This window comes from Chiroxiphia lanceolata, chromosome 6, assembly GCF_009829145.1.
Source record: "Chiroxiphia lanceolata isolate bChiLan1 chromosome 6, bChiLan1.pri, whole genome shotgun sequence".
In the NCBI taxonomy this organism is placed as follows: domain Eukaryota; kingdom Metazoa; phylum Chordata; class Aves; order Passeriformes; family Pipridae; genus Chiroxiphia; species Chiroxiphia lanceolata.
In genome coordinates, this window is record NC_045642.1 from 61,345,168 (window position 1) to 61,366,268 (window position 21,101).

Sequence of the window (21,101 nt, forward strand, 5' to 3'; positions counted from 1 at the left end):
TGATTTGGAAGGGACCCACAAGGATCATCGAGTCCAACTCATGGCCCTGCACAGGACAATCCCAAAAATCCCACCGTAGCAGTTATTTGCCGTGTCTGAGGGGCTGGCTGTCGGAATGGCCGCCCTGCGCTCTTGATCTGCCTCAGGTGTGCAGCCACATGAGTTTTTACACATCCTTTGGTGAAACCTGAGCGAAATTTAGCACTCTGGGACATCATGTGGAGTTGTCCATTTGTCTCTGAACCACATAAATGGTGCTTCGTCAACGACTGTAGAAGCGTCGTTCGAAATTCCTTCCCTGGAAGATGCTGTGAGTGTTATTTCCTTGGATTTTGAAGCCTGCAAAAAGGATGTCAGTGTCTCTGTGAAAGTGGTGGAGGCACCAGACTTGTCCTCCCACAAGCTTTTTGCTTGACCTTCACTTATGGGACAGTTCCTCCCTTGGGAAATGGAGATAAAACATCCCTGTGTCATCAGGTGTGGTGCGAATTAATTCATTAGCACTGACAAGGTGTTTAGATGTGAGATTAATTTCACAATTAATGATAATTAAAGTATTTTATAATACAACTAGGGTTCCATTCAGCATGACATTCCCTTATCAGCTCGCCCGTAATACCCAATTATTGGTCAATCTGTTTTTCCTCAATCCATAGTATCCTTCTCCACATTTTTCTAAGGTCTTCAACTGCATTTCTTAAAACCATTTTGCCATCTCCGTTCCAGACTGATTTTTCCTTCCAGATATTGGGTTATGCCCATGTTTTACAAAATGGCCACATTTGATATAAAAAGGTACAAATTTCCAAGGCTCAGTGCCACAAGAAAAATATCTTTGTGAGATCATAAAGAGGCCCATTTCTCTAAAAAATATTTTTTCCTCAAAATAAGTGCCCACTTGGGCTGTAAAATGAGCTTATCTTTCTGAGAAACACCTTGGACACCTATTTACTTAAGTAAATGGACTCATATTTGTGATCTTAGTGAACACCAAAAATCTGGAGTGTTAAAAGTCCCAGTGTTTAATCAATAATAGTTAATATATCTCACATTGGAAAGCTTTTTTGCATGTCAAGTTGAGTGTAAAATACAGCCAGTGGTGTTTATATTAGTTCTTTTTTCATCTAATAGGCTTTATATAATAACTCCTGTAACAATTAATCCAAGCACAGGGGCTGAAACTATCTACAGTGCAAGAGGATAGAATGAAAATAAAATATTTTATTAAAAATGCACTTTAGAAAGGTTTAAAAGTCCTTAGTTATGAGAAAGGAATTGACCTTCTTCCTTTTGTACTGTTCCTTCAATAAAGAACTTCAGTGAGTTAAGGGGAATTGAGCAATTACATTGTTATACTATTATACTATAATTTGCATTTCTTGATAACACTCAAGTCAAAAAATGTTGGAAAGTTGCATTTCAATAAAATATTTAAATTGCTGACATAGTCTGTGGCTGTCTGTGCTACACAGACTAAAGTCACACGGCAGCTTATTCCAAATTTCTCATCATATATCACACACGTGGATTTATGGACTCTCTAGACTAAATCACAGCAAATGACCTAATTATGGAGCTATAGAAAGCTACTCTCAGCTCCATGCTCAGGTAGGAATCCTAGAGCAGTGGTCCAAAATCCTATAGGCAGTCCAAAAGCAAAGTATGATACGAGAAAAATATGTTGGGTCTAAAAGCAAAGTATTACAAGAACCAAATTGGGGCAGAAGTTGCTCCTTTCCTACATTCCACTAGAGATAAGAGCATGAACTGATGAAGTGAAAATATAAGAATCACGGAATCATTAAGTTTGGAAATCATTAAGGCTGGAAAACACCTCCGAGACCATCGAGTCCAGCCTGTGACCAATCCCCTCCTTGTCAACTAAACCATAGAATAATTGCCATGTCCAGTCATTTCTTGAACACCTCCAGGGATGGTGGCTCCACCACCTCCCTGGTCAGCTTGTTCCAGTGCTTGACAACCCTTTCCACGAAGAAATTCCTCCTGATGTCTAGCCTGAACCTCTCCTGGGGCTGTTTCCTCTCATCCTGTCCCTTGTTGTCTGGGAGCAGAGGCCGACCCCCTTGCTACAATCTTGTCTCAGATATGTACTCTCCTCTTCCTCAAAAACAATACAGGGAAGAGCCACATGTCACAGTGAATCCCAGCTGGATATTCATGCCCCAGCCATCTCCATCCTCCTGCACATACCCCCACATGTGCCAGGCCCATCACTGCTCCATCCTCCTCCTCCCAGCCTCAGGCAGGGCTGAAGAGCTGGTTTCTGCCCTTTCCCCTCTCCCACACAATATTGCCTTTGCACCAGCCCTGGATCCCAAAGAACTGGAGCAGAAAGACGAGCCAGAGTGTTGGCCCTGGATCTCCTCCTCAAATGAACACCAGCAGCCAGCCCTGCTCTCACTCATCCTTGCCACAGCAAGCTGCAAATCCACTCTCAGCATATTTTATGTTATATTATCTGCACCTCCTCCTGATGGCTCTGGGTTTGCACACAGGGAGAGAACCTCGGGGTTTGGAGAATATTCTCCAAATCATCCATATACATCCAAAATACTCCCTGGGCAGACAGCAACAAGCAAGAATACACTTCAGGTGGCCAAACTAAGAGACCTTGGAAGGATTTTGGTCTCATTAATTGGGTTGTCGGCACCTCCTGAACTCAGACCCCTCTTGCCGTGTCAATCAAGGTGCCACATCCTGGCTGGTCCACCTAAATGAGGCACTGAGAGATGGACAGTGAGCACAGGAAAATATCTGGGCCGGGCTGTGTTATGTACATGCTCCTGCATTTCAGCTGGAGATCCAAAAAGCTGTGACAGAGGTGTCACCTTGTACCAGAAATGACCTGAAGAACTGACCATCACAGGTTAGAGCAGCTCAGACTCTAAATGTGGCTTTGTTGCCTAAATACAAGTGTCCAGTGTCACCTGAGATGTCCCTGGGTGTCCCAGCTGCTCAGCCAGAGGGGCACAGATCTCCTGCCAGTCCTCTACCAGACCCACCAGTGCTGTGGGGGGATCTCAGGGATTCGAGGGCATCTTGGATGCTCCTGGCAACCACATGCAGGCAACTGATTTGAGCCCTGGGCCACTGTAGTGTGTGGGGACAGGACACAGCCAAGAAACAGCAAAAATTCCACCCAAAAGGCAACCATTTTCTCCAGAAACCTCCAGCCAAAGGACCTCATCTTGGTGCTTATCACAGGAGGGTTTTTTCCTTTTCAACAACCTGTTGATACCAGATTTACCTCCACCACCAGCGTGAAAACAAACGCAGAAGGCAGATACACTTCCACAGAAAATCCTGCTGCATCTGGTTCACGTTCCTGCTTTTTAGACAGAGGCACAAACCAGAGCGTCATTAACGTCCCCTTTACTTTAGAGAAACAAAGTGACAGCCCTTAGCACGACCGTCTCCAGACAAGAATATGAAAGCTCCAGAAATTCCTCTCCTCCCGTCAAAAATCCCTTTGCAAGCAGCCATTGAGTAGGCGCGGGAGAGGGGGAGCTGCGGGAGGAGAAGTGCTCCGGCGAGGGATGATGAGAAGAGGGAGGTGGGCACAGCACCGTCCCGGGGGACTCACATCCTCCCGAACCATTAAGCCCTCGGGCAGATCAGCCGGGGCTCCGGGAGCAGGCAGGGGAGGGAGATGAAAGGCTCCTGCAAGAAATCAGGTGCAGAGGGTGGGCAGATGCTGCTAAAGAGCAAAGAGACCCGGCCAGGCTCATTTGTCTGGAAGGGAACCAGCAGGAACTTTCTTTTTATCTCCGATTGTGGATGTCAGGGTAGCTCCTAAAGGCCGCAGCCAGTTGGGACCCCACCGCTCTGCCTCTCCCCGCCTGCACAGGCAAGGAAATTGCATCAGTGTATTTTTCCACAGGTAAAAAAATCCCCCACTGTGATGGCCGTGGACCCCTTAACTCCTCTCTGCCTTTGGGACCTGGTCAGACTCCACCTCTCCCAGCAGAAACCCGGCTGGGGGATGGTTGGGCTGTTTGTCCAACACCAGTTGGACATGACCAGGTGTTCCTGGGCCAGCCCACGGCTGTGCCAGAGCCAGCCCTGCCTGTCTGCACCGACCACTGCCCGGCTCTGCCGGAGGATTAGCCACGCTCCACCTGCTCTGCCTGGGATTTAGTGGGGCACCCCCTTGCCAGGCGGGGTGAGGGGGCACAGCCCCGTCTGTCTGTCTGTCTGTCTGCCTGGGGATTAGCCTGGCCCCACCTGGGCTGCCCCCAGCTCTGCTCACCAGGGTGGCCCCAGCCTGAGCAACTCTCTTCTGCGTGGGCTGGGGGGCCACAGCTGTCTGTCCGTCTGTCTGGGAGAGATGGATGGGCATTGCTCTGCCCGTCCAACCACCGTGTCTCTCTGTCTGTCTGGGAGAGATGGATGGGCATTGCTCTGCCCGTCCAACCACCGTGTCTATCTGTCTGTCTGTCTGAGAGCGCTGCATGGGCTCTGCTTTGCCCATCCTACTGTCATGTCTGTCTGCCTGGGAGGGCATGTCTGTCTGTAAGGGCGTGTTGGGCAAAGACAGCCCTGTCTATCTGTAAGGACACTGGGCACAGTGTGAAGGGGCGCTGGGCACAGCCCTTTCTGTCTATGGGGACACTGGGCACAGCCCTGTCTGCCCATCTGTCTGTCTGTGGAAGATGCTGAGTACAACCCTGTCCACCTGTGAAAGGATGCTGGGCAATGACCTGTCCATCTGTCTGTCTGTGAAAGGATGCTGGGCACAGCCCTGTTCGTCTGTGAAAGGATGATGGGCAATGACCCGTCCATCTGTCTGTCTGTGAGGAGATGCTGCGCACAGCCCTGTCCGTCTGTCTGTCTGTGGGGGACACTGGGCACAGCCCTCTCTGTTTGCCCATCTGTGAGTGGATGCTGAACACAGCCCCATCCGTCTGTCTGTCTGAGAGGGGATGCTGGGCACAGCCCTGTCAGTCTGCCCATCTGTGAGGGGATCCTGACCACAGTCCGTCTGTCTGTCTGTGGGGGGATGCTGGGCAATGTACTGTCCTCCTGTCTGTCTGTGAGGGGATGCTGGGCACAGCCCTGCCCGTCCGTCTGCCTGTCTGTCTGTCCGTCCGTGGGGGATGCCGGGCGCTGTCGTCCCATCCCCGGTTCCCCGCGGTGCCCGGCACGGGGGGCGGCAGCTGCGCTGGCGGCGGGGAGGGACCGAGCCCGGGGCGGGCGGCCCACGCCGCTGGGCACCGTCCCCGTCCCCGCCACCCTCCCCATCCACCTTCCCCTTCCTCCTCCTCCCCCCGGCGGAGATTAAAAGCTGCCGGAGGGGGACCGGCCGGGATTAGGCCCGAGGCCGCGGGGAGGGGCGCAGGATCCCGCCCCACTGGGCCGCCCCCGCCCGCATTGTCCGCGCCGCCAGCGCAAAACCCACCAAAACACCCCCAAAAGCCTATTTGCACCCATGGGAGGCGGCTGAGAAGAGGGACATCCCCTCTTCCCACTTCCCGCACCAGAGATGCGGGACCCCGGCCGGGAATCCTGCTCACCCCCCCCAAAATAAATCCAACCGAGAAACCGGGACACCCCCCTCCCCTCCCCGCTTACCGGCGCGGCTTTGCCCTGTGCGGGACAAAGATCTGCTGAAAAGTTGCCGGCGCTGGGCGGGGGGAGCAATTTTGGGAGGGGGGGGAGGGATCGACTATCGGATATTTATTTATTTATTTATTTATTTAGGGGGGGAATCGCGCTGCTCTGGTTTAATTATTTTATTCGTAATTATCAAATCGACTTCAGTCCCGAGGAAAGGGGCTTTGAACAGGACTTTGTTTAAGTTGGGGGAAGACGCGCAGGGTTCCGCGCATCCCTTCTCTCCCTCCCTCGCTCCGCGGCCGCGCAAACAGCGCGGGGCTCCGGCGGGGGGAGCGGGACTCCACCGATCCGCTCCTCCTGGGAAAGGGAAGGGGGGAAAAAAAAAAGTTCCAGGCAAACCCTCCACAGGCAACGCTCGTCATAATCACACCTGATCGGCGCATCGAGCAGATGAAAGTTTCATTTTAATTTCTTTTTTTTTATTACTTTTAAAGTCCAAATAAATGCCTGAAGTGGAGGCGTCGCTCGGGCGAACGCTGGAGCTTGGCAGCGCCGGGAATGAGCGGGGGGTGGGGGGGGTGGGGGGGACACAGGACTTTTCCCTTGGCTGTGGGGCATGGATTCGTTTGCAAACTACAGCTTAAGCGCTCCCACCACCCTGCATTGTCCTGCGCTTAAATATCCTGAATTAGGCAGCTCTGAAAAGTCCCTTTAAAGCAGGCGGCGAGGGCGAGCCGCACTCGCACAACTTCTCGGGGTCGCGCTGGCGTTAAAACTGAAAATAACAATAAAAATAATCCCAATACGGACGGGGGTCGATGCTGGCGGGGTCTCCCGGTGGAGCGGGGCGGCGATGCCCGAGGCTGGCGGCGGTGGAGGGGCTGAGCCGCGGCCGGGCAGCGCGGCGGGGCCGCGGGCGCGTCCCCCAGCACCTCTCAGGTACGAGCACTTCCATTGACATTGATGTAACTACATTAGAGTTAATGGCAGCAGCCTGGTCCTCATTATTAATTGTCTTTGTGTTTGGATAAAGTATGTAATCTTCTCCTCAACCACACCATTAAAATAGGTTGCCTTTTCAATTAAGAACTGTCTTGAGCACAGCAGTCAATTTTCCTAATGAAGATGCATTATATTTTCACTTTTTTTTTTTTTTTTTTTTTTTAATAATGGGAAAATCCCACGTTTTCATTAGGCGTGATTACGGAGAAAGTACAAGAGGGGGTTTGTCTAAACTAAATGTGGCCCGTGTCGTGTATTAAATACCAGGCTTTTAAATAAATTGAAATTTCATACGGATAAGACGCGAGGTTTGGGTACAAATACGGCCAGATTCACTTCCTTCAGATTAAAAAAAAAATGCGGGGTCCATTCTTTAAAACGCACTTATCAGATAGAAAATAATGATTAAAACAACTACAGTGGACTCTTAGCTGCAATTACTCGGGTAAACTTTTCACTCAGCCCAGTTTGCTTACATTAAACCTGAGGATGATGCTTTAAAATAGACTTGCACTTTCTGCTAATGTGGAGCTTTGGGGAACAAATAGCAGAGTTTAATCATGCAGAAACACACAGGAGCCAGAATAGTCTCACAATTAATTTACCAAAATAAACCCGAAGCTGCCCGCATTGTTTAATATTTAGCTTCCACCCCCCCCCCCCCTCCTTCCCCTGGAGAAAAACAGCCCTAGTTCTTTAGAAAGGAGGAAGGTTGAGGGGGGAGTTGGGGGTGGTTGGGGGGAGTTGGGATTTTTTTTTTTTCTTCCTTTCTTTTTATATAGGAAAAGAAATATTTCATGGCGGGGAAGCAAATAGTTAAATTTTATATGATATAAAGCACTTGCAGAAAAAGAAAAGAAAAGGGAAAAAAAAAATAAGAAAGGGGGGGAGAAGCCAGACACTAAGGAGAAAAAAAAAAAAAAAAAAAAAAGAATAAAAGAAAGTGCGATATTTGTGAGCCTGAGAAGCTGCAAGAGGACGGGATCCGGATTTCACTGCTGTGTTATACTTGTGGGATCTTTGTTACCGGACAGACAGACAGACACTCGCGGCACAAGCCAGACCCTTCCCGCACGCAAAACACCATTACTCAGATACAATTTAAGACAGAAAAAAAATTAGCTGTGTTATTCGAAGCTAGTTTTAAACTTTCCAACGTGAAAAATACCTGCCTGCAAGGGAGAATGAAGTTAAGCATAAGAGTAATTCCTTATTCACATGGTAACAACAGTTGGCTTGGGATCTTTTACAAGCTTTCTGCATTGTGGCTTTGTTTAGTTGTGGGGGGGAGCTGCTTTGGGGGGTTCTGGGGGGTATTTTTCTAATGAACATTTGTTTCTCCACCAGCCAGCGGCTAAAGAAGATCTGCAAAGAATGGCAAAGAAGATTTTCGATTAAAACCTTAGCCCATCTCCACGGATTACTTTATATCGATTCCTATATATATGGCTGCAATTGATGGGCTCTAATTAAAAATCCAAAGGGGGGAGGGAAAAAAAAAATAAAAGTTCTTTCTGGGTCTCAATAAAAGGAGCTTTTCATATACGGGAAATAAAGGTTGTAAAAGGTTACAAACGAAAGACTAGTTTAAAGCTTCTCCGCGGTTTTCTTTTCTTCTTTCTTACAAAACCCCTTTTCTGGCTCTTTCTCCCCCCCCCCCCCCCCCCCCGCTCCCGCGACCCCTTCATTTCTCCCAAGTTTGCCAACACACGGGATGCGGGACTGTAACTGTTATTTTAATATCTGGGTTGGGAGCTATAATCTGATTGCTGCAGCAAGCTGCTCATCAAGGTAACTTCATGGCCTGGAGAGAAAAATTATGTAAACTGGCAGTATTAGCGCCTTTCATCAACACACACACACACACACACACTCGCACACACGGACACACACCCCTGTCCCAGCCTCCCGCACCGACCCCCGGGGGACTCCCCGCACCGACCCCCACGCGTGTGCCCTCCCCCCCCCTCCCCGGCACAGCCTCCCCCAGATGCTTTTTTAATTTATTTAATAATAATCATTTATTTCTCTGTTTAAAGTTGGGGTTGGTTTTTTTTTTTTTTTTTTTGGGGGGGGGAGGTATTTCCCCCTCGCCTCGTTGCACAGAAGACCTTCCCTTAGGTGCCAGCCCTGACCTCACTTTCTCTTCTCTCGGGGTGACGTTTTTAGGACTTGTCTGGCTCCAAGAGGAGCTGGGCAAATCTCAGATCGCCCCTAAATAACTCCACCGTCCCCTCCTCTCTCTCCCCCCATCCCAATTCTAAAACTTGCTTTCATCTAGGCAAGACTGTTGCCTTAATATATATGTATTTTTGTTATTATTTTTTCCTTCTCCAAAAGATGTGACGGCTCCGCCATCCCCCTCCCAGACACTTGGAATAAAAGGAGAATTTTCTTTTTCTTTTCTTTTTTTTTTTTTTTTTTTTTTAGCATTCCGGCATTTTAAAACGAATCTGACCCTTTCTCGAAGTGACACAGCTGTACCAACGTCTTTGCACCCCCAGAAAGGGAGATTTTGGGGTTGAGGGGGAGTGTCGAACTAAACTAAAAAAACCCAAAAAAACCAAAAAAAACACGAACCACAAACCCGCAATCAAACAAACAAACAAGCCCTAAACTAAAATAAACCCCAACCGGCACTTGAATTGCAGATAAACTTCAAGGAAAGTCTGGAATATTTTAACTAGACACAAATCCGATGAGGGAAAAGCTTAAAAACGCGTAGCATGCATCGCTTTCCGGAGCCGATCAGAGATATAAAGATGACAAATTATAATTCGGTTCATTTTGGGGTCGGTTTTTCTTTTTCTTTTTTTTTTTTTTTTTCCTTCTTTCCTTAACTTTCACCCGACCTGAATAAATTATTCCTTATTTTTTTTTCTACCCCTTGGCCATAATAAACGCGGGCAGCAGCTCAGCGCGCTCATCCCTGGGAGCGAAACACACGGCAATAAAACCACTCGCGAAACGGTCGCGATAGTCAGAAGAGTCGGAAATTAAATCAGAAAGAAAAGCAAAGAGGGTGAAACAGGAGAGGAGAGAAGAAAGATAGCTATGCAGAGAGAGAAAATGGCTTTGATAACCCGATTGGCATTGGAAAGTTGGAGAACTTACTGAGAAGCAGAAGTTACAGTTTCTTTTCATCCCAGAAGCAGATTTTGGTTCTCTGAGCACCAAGTTCTTAGAGGGCAGAAAATCACACATCTCCACTCACTCCCCGTTAGCCCCAGCTAGTCTGGATCTCTGGGACTGTACCTGCTCTGCCACGCTTTCCAAATGGACCAGAAGAGATTGGAAAGTTTAAAAAAAAATCATTGAAAAATAGTAATTTTTTAAAAAAAATCGAGATCCTACAGCTGCAACAATTCATATTAAATTTTTTTTGCAACTTTTCCCGGAGCTGCAGAAGGTTGAAGGCAGAGGCAGCTGCAAAGTGTGTGCAGGATTGCTCCAGGAAAGAAGGTTCCCCCTTTTTCCCCCTCTCAGATCCAATCTTTGTAAGAGCCATTCCGACACATTGCTAAGCTAAAGGGAAATTCTCTTTGATAAAGCGGTGTTCCCAGCTTCTGGGTTTTAAAACCTAAATCTATATTCAAATCTGGCTGAAGGTGTGTTCTGGGATTTATGAAAGCCTCTTAAAGGGGTAAATTTACCAAACCGTGACAAAATCATCACAATCTTACTTTAGACATCTGAAGTGGATGAGAATTTTAAAGAGACCCTTGTTTATTTAAGTAACACTGTCCATCTCTGCCACTTGTTTTATTGGCCGCGGGAATTATTCCCAACTCCTCGGGCTGGAGGGGGCAGAGGGAAAGGCTGGGATGCTCCTGCTCCTCTGGCAGACTGCAGGCAGGGCAGCAGCTCTCCCTGCCCGCTGCCCAGGGCCAGGCAGCGCGGGCAGCTGCAGGCAGGGCTGGCAGCTCGGCTGGGCTGTGCTTCCCATCCTGCTCTCCCAGCTACTTTCTTCAGGCACTGAATTTTATTTCTCTGCTTTGCTCAGCCCTCCCCTGCCACAGCCCGGCTGCCTCCAGCCTCCAAACACCCCTTTCTTTCTTTCTTTTTTTTTCTTTTTTCTTGTTTTCTCTTTTTCTTTTCTTTTTTTTTTTTTTTTTAATTTTTTTCCCTTTTATTTTTAATCGATTTCGAAAATACCCTCCTGGTCAGGATACACGGGGACGAATTATCTCTCTCATTCTTCCGAGGTGGATTAAGGTTATTAAATAATATGTGGGGGCGGGAGACGATGGCAAAGGCGGAGGGGGTGGAGTGGGGGGGGGAAGGGTTCAATCGGGATATTTATTCCTGGTGCTCTGCTAAAGGAGAGGCTGAGGGGTGGCGTGGCCGTGCCGACATGCGGGGAGGTGAGGGAAGGATTTGCCCGGCGCGGGTCTCTGGGCAAGGGCTGAGAGAGGGCGGGGGTTGCTGCAAAAAGATGGGGGCTGCAGCCGCCCCTCTCTACCCCCCCCACTCCCCCCAAAAATAAAATAAAAAACTCAGCTAAACAAATAAAACCCCAGAAAAGTCCCCCAAAAAGTCTCGTGGGTCTGGGAGGGAAAAATAAATCAAAACACAGCTCCAAGAAGGGCAGGGGCCGGGAATCCCGGGGGGCCGCGGGGTACCAACCAGGGGTACGCCGGGTACCAACTTTCCACGAAGTGGCCTCGCAAAATTAAAAAAAAAAAAAAAAAAATAAAATTACAACCCAGCGACCAAAGTGGGAGCGGCTCCGGCGAGCAGGGCTGCGGCCGTTCTGGGCGAGGGGGTATTTTGTTTGTTTGTTTGTTTATTTGTTTAATTTCCCCTCCTCTCCCCTCCCTCCTTCCCTTCTGCCGCCTCCTTCCTCCTCCCTTCTGGGAGGAAAGGAAAAAAAAAAAAGAAAAAGAAAAAGAAAAAAAAAAAAAAAAACCAACCCAAAACCAACCCACACCACCCAGCCCAGCCCAGCCCCGAGCATCCCAAACCTGCTCCTGCAAACCGCCAGCCCGGGTTGCACCGCCAGCGCTAAAGTCCAAGGACAACCACGTTGGATCGCACGCAGCCAGGCTCGGAGAAAGCCACAAAGAGGCGAATTAATTGCTATAACTTCATTAACATAGGTCACCCCGTTAAAATGATCGAGCCGCTGCAGTTTTTTCCCCCATTGTCACAAGTGAGGAAAGTGTGTGAGCGCTCCCTCCCTCCGACCTCGGCCGCCTCCGTCCTCCTGCCTTTTGCCAGAGCTTTATTTTCGGGGTTCTTTGAGCCGGGAGAAGTTGAGTGGGGACGGGAGGTGCGAGGGGAATATCACGGTGCCCGGTGTGCCCGGTCGGGCTCTACCCGGCGCCGGGAACCCCCCAGGCCCTCCTCACTCTCACCCCTTCACTACTCCCAATTTATTTCGATTAAAACATGTGCACATCCCTATTTGCAAATTCAAGGCAGCGCCGCTAAGTCCCATTCTACACCATCATCCCTATACATCTTTAAAAATACGGTTTAAAACTCATTTGTGTCCTCTCCCCGGTGCCTCAATTTCCCTCCTTCCAGGGGACAATTGGCCCGTGGGAGGTAGAACTGGGGTGCAGCCGATCGGCGGGGCGACCCGGGACTGGGGACACCCTGGTACCCCATTCTGTGCCGGGGAGGGATTCTCCCCTTTGCACAGACAGGTTTCCTCTCACTCAGCTTCGTCCTGCTCAGCCAAGGGCTCCTGGCAGGCTCCGTGTCCCCCCTTCACAAATATTTACTTATATATTTTAATATCTTTTGTTGTTATTATTACAGCCACCCCCCAGCTTTTTGCTGGCCCCCCTTCCCCTCCTTCCCCGGGCTATACGCTAATTCCATCTCTGCTGTCCATCACATTAATTTTTACAATGACTTCATCTGCTCTGCTCCATAATGTATATTTTTAAACCGAGCAGGTTCTTTTAATGTATATTCTGGTGTCATTTCGGTGGCTGTTATTTCTCTCTGGATTGTCCCCCCGGTACAGCAGCGGCCTGTTTTTTCCTCCCCCTGTGTGTGTTTTTATTATTTTCCCCCTGGCTTAGATGTGTCAATCACTCTCTCCCTGCCATTGGTTGGAGAGTTTGCGTCAAAAAGTTGCCAGAGAGGCGCTTTCTCAGCAAAGCTCCCCGAGAGAGGTAGAGACCTTCAGCTCCAACGCACCCTGCCACTATTATTAAAAATAAAATCACTTTGACCAGCTCCAGCACCGGCTAGCTCTGTATGTACCGAGCCCAGACCCCGAGCATCCCTACATCCCTTTCCTGCACCGTCCCCTCCCCTTTTTTTCCCCCATTTATTCTCCTTTTTCAAACATTTTTCTCCCCCCCCTCACCCCCCCCCTTTCCCCCGATGTCGTGGGCATGTGCATGCGGCGAGCTCTCTAACCTCCCGCTTTGTGCTTTCTCTCCCAGCTCAGCCCGAGCCCTGAATTTGGCGAGGATCCGGGAGCAGGTTTTCCCCCTTCGCCCCCCAGCCCTGCCCGCGGCTCCGGCGAGGCTCGCAGGTAAGTCCGACCCGCCGGCTCCATCCTTCCTCGGGGGCATCTCCAGGAGGGCAGGAACGCAGGGAAAGGGGGAATTAAAATCATAATTATATTTTTTAAACATTTATTATTATTACTATTACTACTAAACACGCCTGTGTGCGGCGGGGGTGCGCCGTGCGGGTAGCGGGGAGCAGGCGGGTCCCCGCGGGAGATGTGGCGCTGCCCGGGAGAGGCCGGGCCGGGTCGGGCGGTGGCGGCCCCGGGTCGGGGACAACCGGCGGCCCCGGGTCGGTCCTCGGCGGGGACCGCGAGCTGCTGGAGGAGAGGGCGAAAGGCCAAAGCCGGGGAGCCGGGGGCTCTCCCCGCCGCCGCCGCCCTCGCCCCCCGCGGCCGCGGCCGGGCTGTCTCCCGTGGGCGGGCGGGGGTCGGGCTCGGAGCCGCTCTTTCCTCGGCTTCACCGCGATTTCGTCGGGTACATGATTTTTTTTTTCCCCCGGCCTGTTCCTCTGGCCTGTAGTTATTTCCTGAACCTCAAGCTGGACTTTTAAAATTAGGAATAACCGGGGAGAAATTTCTCCCCTCCGAGAGTGGGGTTTCTACCTGAGACCCCCTTCATCCTCCTCCTCTTCCTCGCGGTGTGGAGACTCAGCAAAGTGATTTTGTAAAGGTGTTTCCGAGCACTCATAGCCCCGGAGAACCAGGCTGGAAACCGCAGGGAGAGAAATCTTCAAGGCATTTGGGGCCGGAGATTCACGACTCGGTGTGGGTGAAATGGATGGCGAGAATGGCATCCAGGTCGGAGAGGGGCTGGAGCTGGTTTCCACCTCCCTTCTCTTATTTTATTTTAATTTTTTAATGCCGTGGGAAAGCGCTTCCCAAAGACACCGGCCGGGAATAACGCGCCCCGGCCTCTCTCCTCTGAATCGCACCGCGCTGACAAAGAGAAAGTCGGGAAAAGTGCTTGTGCACCGGCACAAGTTTCTTTAGAACTAAAAACCTCTTTCGCTGCTAAGATTTATTTCGATTTCGGCTGCTCAGAGAAGTTGAGGTTTATTATTTATTTATGTAGAAAAGGTGCAACTTTAGTTAAAAAAAAAAACATTCAAAAGGGGGTTAGGGGGGGAAAGCAGTTAAAAAATGCGACCGGGTGCTGCTGGGAGGCAGAGACGGGTCAGACGGCCCCGCGGCGGAGGTGGCTGCCCGCCGAGCCCGGCTCCTCCGCTCCCGGTCCCCGAGAGGGGCCGAGGCCGCGGAGCAGCGCGGAGGTTCGGAGGGCGAAGCGCTGGGGATACCGCTCAGCAGAACCGGTGACGGGTCCATCCCCACCGCCTTCGCCTCGGGAGAAAATCCCCGCGTTGGGAAATATCACCCCGAACCGTCCTTCCAGGGGGGGAAAAAATTAGAATTTACCAAAAAAAAAAAAAAGAAAAAAATTTATATAAATTAGAATTTTAAAAAAAATGTCAGAAATTCGTTGGAGAGCGCGGCGCGGGCAGGGAACGCGGCTCCCGTTTGCAAAACAAAAGACAACAAATTCCCTTTTCTACCTTGGCTCCTTCACCCTTCCCGTCCGCGGGAGCCCCTCCGCGCTGCTCCGCGCCCCGGCCGAGCCCCCCGGGCCCCCGCGTCCCCCCGCAGTGCTGCCGGGGGCAGGGGCGCAGGCTGCGCGCCCGGGCGCGGATCGCTGCCCCGCATTAATCACCGGGGCGAGCAGCGGAGCCGGGGCCGGTGGCCCGTAATTAGGGAGCGTGTGCCGCCCGGATTATCTCGTTAGTTTATCAAGAAAACATTTATTATAATTAATTCTCGGACGGGGTAATTATTATTGAGCGAGGGCAGAGCAACTGGTAGCCGGGATCTATGCGGAGCGGGGAGGGGGGAGGAGGAGGGGGAAAGGTGACAGATTGCGGAGCGGAGCCGTTGCTCCGCGGGCTGCGGGGCGGCCCCGGGATGCGCGGCCGCGGCCGAGGGGCTCCGCGGGCGGCCGCGACGGGCTGGCGCCTCGGCGGGATGCCGCCGAGTTTAACCGAGCGGAGCTTTGGGCTTGCTTTTTTTGGAGGAGGAGGTGTTGGCGCTTTTTCTGTCCTTTTATGCTTTTTTTTTTTTTTTTTCCTTTAAATTTTTGTTAGCCCGTTTTCAAGCGGGCGGCAACCCCCGTTGGGTTCTCCCGCTCATCTTGCGCGGTGAACGAACCGGCGGCCGAAGCTGCGAGCGGGGCTCCCCCCTCGGTGTAATCGTCCCTGTTCGGCCTCCTCCGGGGGGTCCTACCCTGCTCACCCCGCGCTGGATCCGCCGCGCAGCGCGTTTGTGCGGGGCAAAGCGCGGCCCCGAGGGGGAAAGGGGAAACTCCGCGCTGCGGATAAAGCAGCACCGACGGCGCGGGCGGGGAGTGCACCCTGTCCTGGAGGTCCCGCAGGACCCCCCACGGGCAGCGCTTCGCCCTCCCGGGGCGGCGGCTCAGCCGAAACACGGAGTTTTGGGGTGTTTTGGGGAAGAAAGTTGTGCTGGAGTTCGTTTCCCCGACGGCCGCTGGGGAATGGAGGGAAGGGCGGGATTTCGCCCTAAAAGGTTTTAAAAAATATTTTCCACGGGGCAAACAGTCTTAACCCTTTCAGGAGCCCCGGGCTGGACCCTTGTCGGCCATTTTTTGGCGGAGTGTGTGTTTGGGTTTCCCCTCGCCCCCCGCTGCAGAGATCCCGGTCCCGTCGGGGCAGCGAGCGGGAAGCGGGAGAGCCCGAGCGGGGACCGGGAAAGCTGGAGCAGGAACCGAGGGAACCACTCGCCCGCCGGGGCCGTCCCGGGGCCGCTCACCACCGAGGTGTTTGTTTAGCTTCAGCTCCGTCATCAAGAGTTTCTTGAAAGCCTAATAAATCTGTTACTTGCCTCCAAATCTAATTACCCGGAGTACTAATTAGGTGCAAATGGCCGGTGGAAATTACTGCAGACGTGGACTGGTGGCGGGAGAGCAGAAAAGTTTGACTCTCCCCGAGCGGGCATTTGAGCTCTGAAATGCAGCAACGTCGGGGGGAAGGGGAAAAGGGGGAGTGGGGGGGAAGATTTGAATGTTGCCCAAACCTGGGATAATTAAAGTCCTTGCAAGAGACTAGTGGAGAGATAGGTTTCTTGAATTGTTTCTTTGTTTCTCACCCTTGGGCTTTGTTATCTGCATTATTTATTTAGCCGAGGGGTTCTTTGTGTCTGCCAATGGCCCCAATCAAGTTTTGCTTGAGACAATTAGCCGGTGCCGGGCCGGGAATCCTATGCAAATGCCCCCGGCTGCCGTACAATGCGGGCAGTTGAAGGCATGGGGGGGTTTTGTTCGGGTAGTAATTACTGGCTGGGATGTGCCCCCTCCCCTCTTCTCCCTTTTTGGGGAGAGATGCGTTTATCTAGTCAGTCTCTCCCAGCTCTCCCAAATCCGGCTGGGGTCCGGCTTTCCGAGTGGGAGGATTGACGGGGGGACGGCGGCGGGGATCCAGCCGGGGGGCGGGGGGGGTCTGGGGGGGCAGCGAGCTGGCCTGACTCCCCCTTCATCCCTCCATTCCTCCCTCCTCTCCCTCCTGCGCAGGCACCTGGCGGCCCCCCCCGCCCGACGGCTCCCCCAGGCACCGCCCGGGGCAGGCAGGGCGCTCGGCCGGCTCCCCCTCGCCCGGATTTCGGCCAACTCTCCTCCCCGCCACAACTTTAGCATGATGTCTTATCTTAAGCAACCACCTTATGCAGTCAATGGCCTGAGTCTCACAACCTCGGGCATGGATTTGTTGCATCCGTCCGTCGGTTATCCCGGTAAGCCACGTTTTTCTTCCCTCTTCCCTACCTCTTTTTGCTCCCACGGAGGAGAAGCCGCTGGGATTTTGGAGGCACAACATGTCCCGGGATCACACTGGCTTGGGTGGGTGAGGGTGTGGGGTCCCTCTGTCTCCCTTCTTCCTCAACCCCAACTTTTTATCTGGGAAAGGGGCTGTAAAGAGAGGAGAGCCTCTTGCTGGAGATGGGGGACAGACGCTCCAAACCCCCATCCAGGGAGATGGGGAGTTGGGATTGCGGCACGGCGGCGGCTGATACTGGGGTGCAGATCTCCCGGGAGAGGGCAGGGAATGTGGGTGCCCCTCTGGGGAGGGGGCTGGAGGGGACACAGGGGTCTGAGGGGCCGCTGACTGACAGCCAGGGCCTCTGGCTCCGTTCGCAGCCACCCCCCGAAAGCAGCGGCGGGAGCGCACGACCTTCACTCGGGCGCAGCTGGATGTGCTGGAGGCTCTTTTCGCCAAGACCCGCTACCCCGACATCTTCATGCGGGAGGAGGTGGCCCTGAAGATCAACCTGCCCGAGTCGAGAGTGCAGGTAGGAAGCGGGGTGGCCCCGGAGAGCCCTGCCTGACCCCCCCACTCTGTACCGGCGTGGAGGATTTGGACTGGCCTGTGGCCGGCAGGGAAATGAGGGGGCTGATTCAGGGGATGGGGTCAGTCTTGGAGTCAAATCAAGCCCCTGTGGGATGAAAGAGGCTCAGAGGTGGGGGGGGGTGCAAGGGTAGGATGGAGTGGTGATTTGCATCCCCAGGGCTGGAGTGTGTCCTCCCCCCATCCTCCCTGTGCACTGTGGGGGTGTCATATACATTCCAGATTCCAGCTCCTGAGCCCTCCACACTCCCTCCCAGCCCCCTCGGCCTCTCTGAGGATTTCCCAGCACTCTCAAACTCTATACCAAGCCTTGCCCCGGGTACCAAATCCCAGCCTGTCCTGCAGGCATATTGGGAACCCTGAGGAAACCGTAAAGGATCCGCCCCCTTCCCCAGGGAGCACCACATATCCAGAGCTGGGCCAGACTGGGATCCCTGCTTGCACTAGCACACGCTGGGGGCTTCCTCCCCCTTTGAAGGGACTTTGATAAGAGAGGACCTGCCTTGGTGGACCCCTCTCCTGGGGCTGGGCTGTGCCTCCCCTGCAAGCAGCCTGCAGGGGCCCCATCCAGGCAGCGTTTTGGAGGTGCTGCTGGCAGGGTAGGAGGGTCCTGCCCCCATCAGGGGTCTGGAACACCCCAGCAGCAGGGGCAAGGCATCTCCAAAGCCATCCCTCCCACTTGTCTCCTTGAGAGGTTTCCCGAGGCTGTGTGGTGCCATGTCCCCGTGGAGTGTGGCGGCCTGGGATTGGGATACCCCCAAGTCAAACCCCATCCTTCTCCCCTCGAAACCTCCCCAGAGACAACACCCTTGGCCCCTGCTAAGAGAAGGTGAGATGAGCTGAGAGGCCGACTCTGGCTGAGCAGGTGAGCACAGAGAGCTTGTTTGGAGGGTAAATGAGACATCTTTACCCCCCTCCCCAACCCCTACCTCTGTTTCACTAATTGTTCCCTCCCTTTCTGATGTTCTATTGTTTCTAATTAAGGGCTCGACTTCAATAGGCCTTCAATGGCAATTCCTGGGGGTCCCCGGCTGGCAAACAGCAAAGAGGGAATGCTCCCCCCTCCCCCTCCCCGGCTCTCCCCCAAAAGTGACCTTATTAAGGAGTTTGATTTGCGATTTCCACTCGTTATTACTGCTAATGATCTCAGGGAGGGGGAGCCCCGGAGCTTTTCCTTTGCAGCAGCCTGCAACCCTCCACTGCTGGGGAGCACTTTTAGGTCCCTCTCCCCAGCAAGGTCTCCCTGCCACCACCTCTTTCCACCCTTGGGTTTGCCTGTGCATCCCTAACACCGGCCTTTTTCTCTCTCCCTCCCCGTGTCTGTGTCTCAAGGTGTGGTTTAAGAACCGCAGGGCCAAGTGCCGGCAGCAGCAGCAGCAGCAGCAGAACGGGGGCCAGAACAAGGTCCGGCCAGCGAAGAAGAAGAATTCACCGGCCCGGGAAGTGAGTTCGGAGAGCGGGACCAGCGGGCAGTTCACTCCCCCCTCCAGCACCTCAGTCCCCACCATTTCCAGCAGCAGTGCCCCCGTATCCATCTGGAGCCCGGCGTCCATCTCCCCGCTCTCAGACCCCCTGTCCACCTCTTCCTCCTGCATGCAGAGATCCTACCCTATGACCTACACCCAGGCATCAGGCTACAGCCAAGGATACGCTGGATCGACCTCCTATTTCGGAGGGATGGACTGTGGATCTTACTTGACCCCTATGCACCACCAGCTCCCTGGGCCGGGGGCCACCCTGAGTCCCATGGGTGCCAACGCGGTCACCAGCCACCTCAACCAGTCTCCGGCCTCCCTCTCCACCCAGGGCTATGGAGCCTCCAGTTTGGGCTTTAACTCCACCACCGATTGCTTGGATTATAAAGACCAAACCGCCTCCTGGAAGTTAAACTTCAATGCTGACTGCTTGGATTATAAGGACCAGACATCGTCATGGAAGTTCCAGGTTTTGTGAAGAACCTTTGTGATACCGAGAGAAATCGCGACGAGAACGAACAGGCTGGGCTGAACATGCTCCAGTTTTAGTCAGGTCTTGGTTAAATTAAAGAGAAAAATAACTCCACGGACAAACAAACGAACAAAAAAAATGACAGCAACAAGAGGGGGACAGTGTTGGTGTGATCCCGTTCAGACTCATCTCCTGCTCAGACGCTCTGGAAAAGGAATAATAAAAGAGGAAAAACGGAGGAGGAAGGCCTTAAACGGACAGATCATCTAGTGAGCAGAAACCAGACAGACCCATCTGTGTTCTTTCTAGTTTTAGGCAATTGTTGGGTTTCTTTGTTTGGAAGAGGTTGGGAGATCGTCCCACCTACGGGCCAGTTTTAAAAAAAAAAAAAAAAAAAAAAAAAAAAGAGTCTAGGTTTTTATTTCTTTTTTTTTTGTGTGTGTGCGTGGAAAGATGATCCTTCATCCAGAGGTTTCCAATGTGTTAGCCAACCCTCGGTTAAACTATTCAGAATGGACAACATCTCTCTTTTTCTCCCTCCCTCTTTCTTTCTCTCTCTCTTGAGCTCATCCAACTGTTTCATGCCCAACTTGCTCAAGTTGGCACCCGGAGAACTTGGTTCAGGGCTGTGTGGGTTGTGTGACTGATTGTCCTAGCTGCACTACTTTATTTAAAGATTAAGAAAAAAAAAAAAGATAATGTTCATAAGGAGTCAATATGTAGTTTTTAAGAGACAATCAGTGTGTGTCTTATATAAATGGTACATCTGTGGTTTTTAATCTGTGCTAGACTTCAAAACTGTGATCTCCTGTATTGTATGCAACTATGAACTCTGCACCAGCGGGAGTTCTGCTGTGATTTAAATAGGTTATAATTATAAGTGAAAATTCAGAGCAACTGAGTTACCTATTATCATCTTTTAAAAAAAATAATTAAAAATATATATTTAAAAAAAATAACAAAAAAAAACAAAAAAAAAAAAAGAAAAAACACAAAAAACACGATCGCCTTTCACCCGAGGTGAACTGCACTGAAACTTTTTACAACAAACTGTCTCTGAATGAAAGAGGAAAGACCGAAAATGCCCCAACCTGAGGACATTAAACTCCTCTGGAGCTCCCTTAACTGCTGGCCACGCCGGCAGTATCCGTCAAATCCAACAGGACTTTGGGCAGTTGCTCTGACCTGGATGAATTCAAACCGAGAAATTCGTTGTCGTTTATGCTTGCAGATGTTAACTGAAAAAAAAAAAAAAAAGATATATATGCATAAACCTTTTTTTCCTGGATTTGGCAGATATGTATAATTATATTAAAATGGTTCTAGCACACTTGATGGTTGTCTTCCGTTTTAATCTCATCCGGCGAGTGACGGAGAAGGAGCAATGCTGGCTCCTGGTTTCCTGTTTGCAGCCAGGCACGGGGGTCCAGGGGGGTCCTGCTGCTCCTGCAGGGCTGAGACAAAGGGGGTTTTGCTGGCAGCTGCCCGAGGTGAAGGAAGCAAAACCAAGGAGGGATCATATTTATTTATTTATTTATTTATTTATTTATTTATTTATTTATTTATTTATAATCAAATACACCTTCCCCACCTCAGCTTTCCCAAATCTCTTTGTGGGGAGGGAGGGGATGCGTTTGCTCTGTGGCCTCCTGGGAGATGAAGTCCCCAGTTGTGTCTGGGATGAGCCTTGAACTTTCCAG

The 21,101-nt window shown here is 51.7% G+C and overlaps 1 protein-coding gene across 1 annotated transcript; it reads left to right on the top strand.

Moving 5' to 3' along the window:
- Nucleotides 1-12,679: 12,679 nt before the first annotated feature.
- On the top strand, nt 12,680-20,731 carry OTX2 (orthodenticle homeobox 2). Its single transcript, XM_032691043.1, has 5 exons — nt 12,680-12,790; nt 12,984-13,075; nt 16,626-16,843; nt 17,247-17,398; nt 18,787-20,731. The coding sequence occupies exons 3-5, from the start codon at nt 16,747-16,749 to the stop codon at nt 19,405-19,407; spliced, it is 870 nt and encodes a 289-aa protein (XP_032546934.1). The 5' UTR covers nt 12,680-12,790; nt 12,984-13,075; nt 16,626-16,746; the 3' UTR covers nt 19,408-20,731.
- Nucleotides 20,732-21,101: the final 370 nt, after the last annotated feature.

What these genes read in the sequence shown, in the direction of transcription:
- OTX2 (XM_032691043.1), top strand. Translation starts at nt 16,747, where the DNA reads ATGATGTCTTATCTTAAGCAACCACCTTATGCAGTCAATGGCCTGAGT. An exon ending in TCCGTCCGTCGGTTATCCCG is followed by an intron (nt 16,844 to 17,246) that starts GTAAGCCACGTT and finishes CTCCGTTCGCAG; the next exon opens with CCACCCCCCGAAAGCAGCGG. An exon ending in TGCCCGAGTCGAGAGTGCAG is followed by an intron (nt 17,399 to 18,786) that starts GTAGGAAGCGGG and finishes CTGTGTCTCAAG; the next exon opens with GTGTGGTTTAAGAACCGCAG.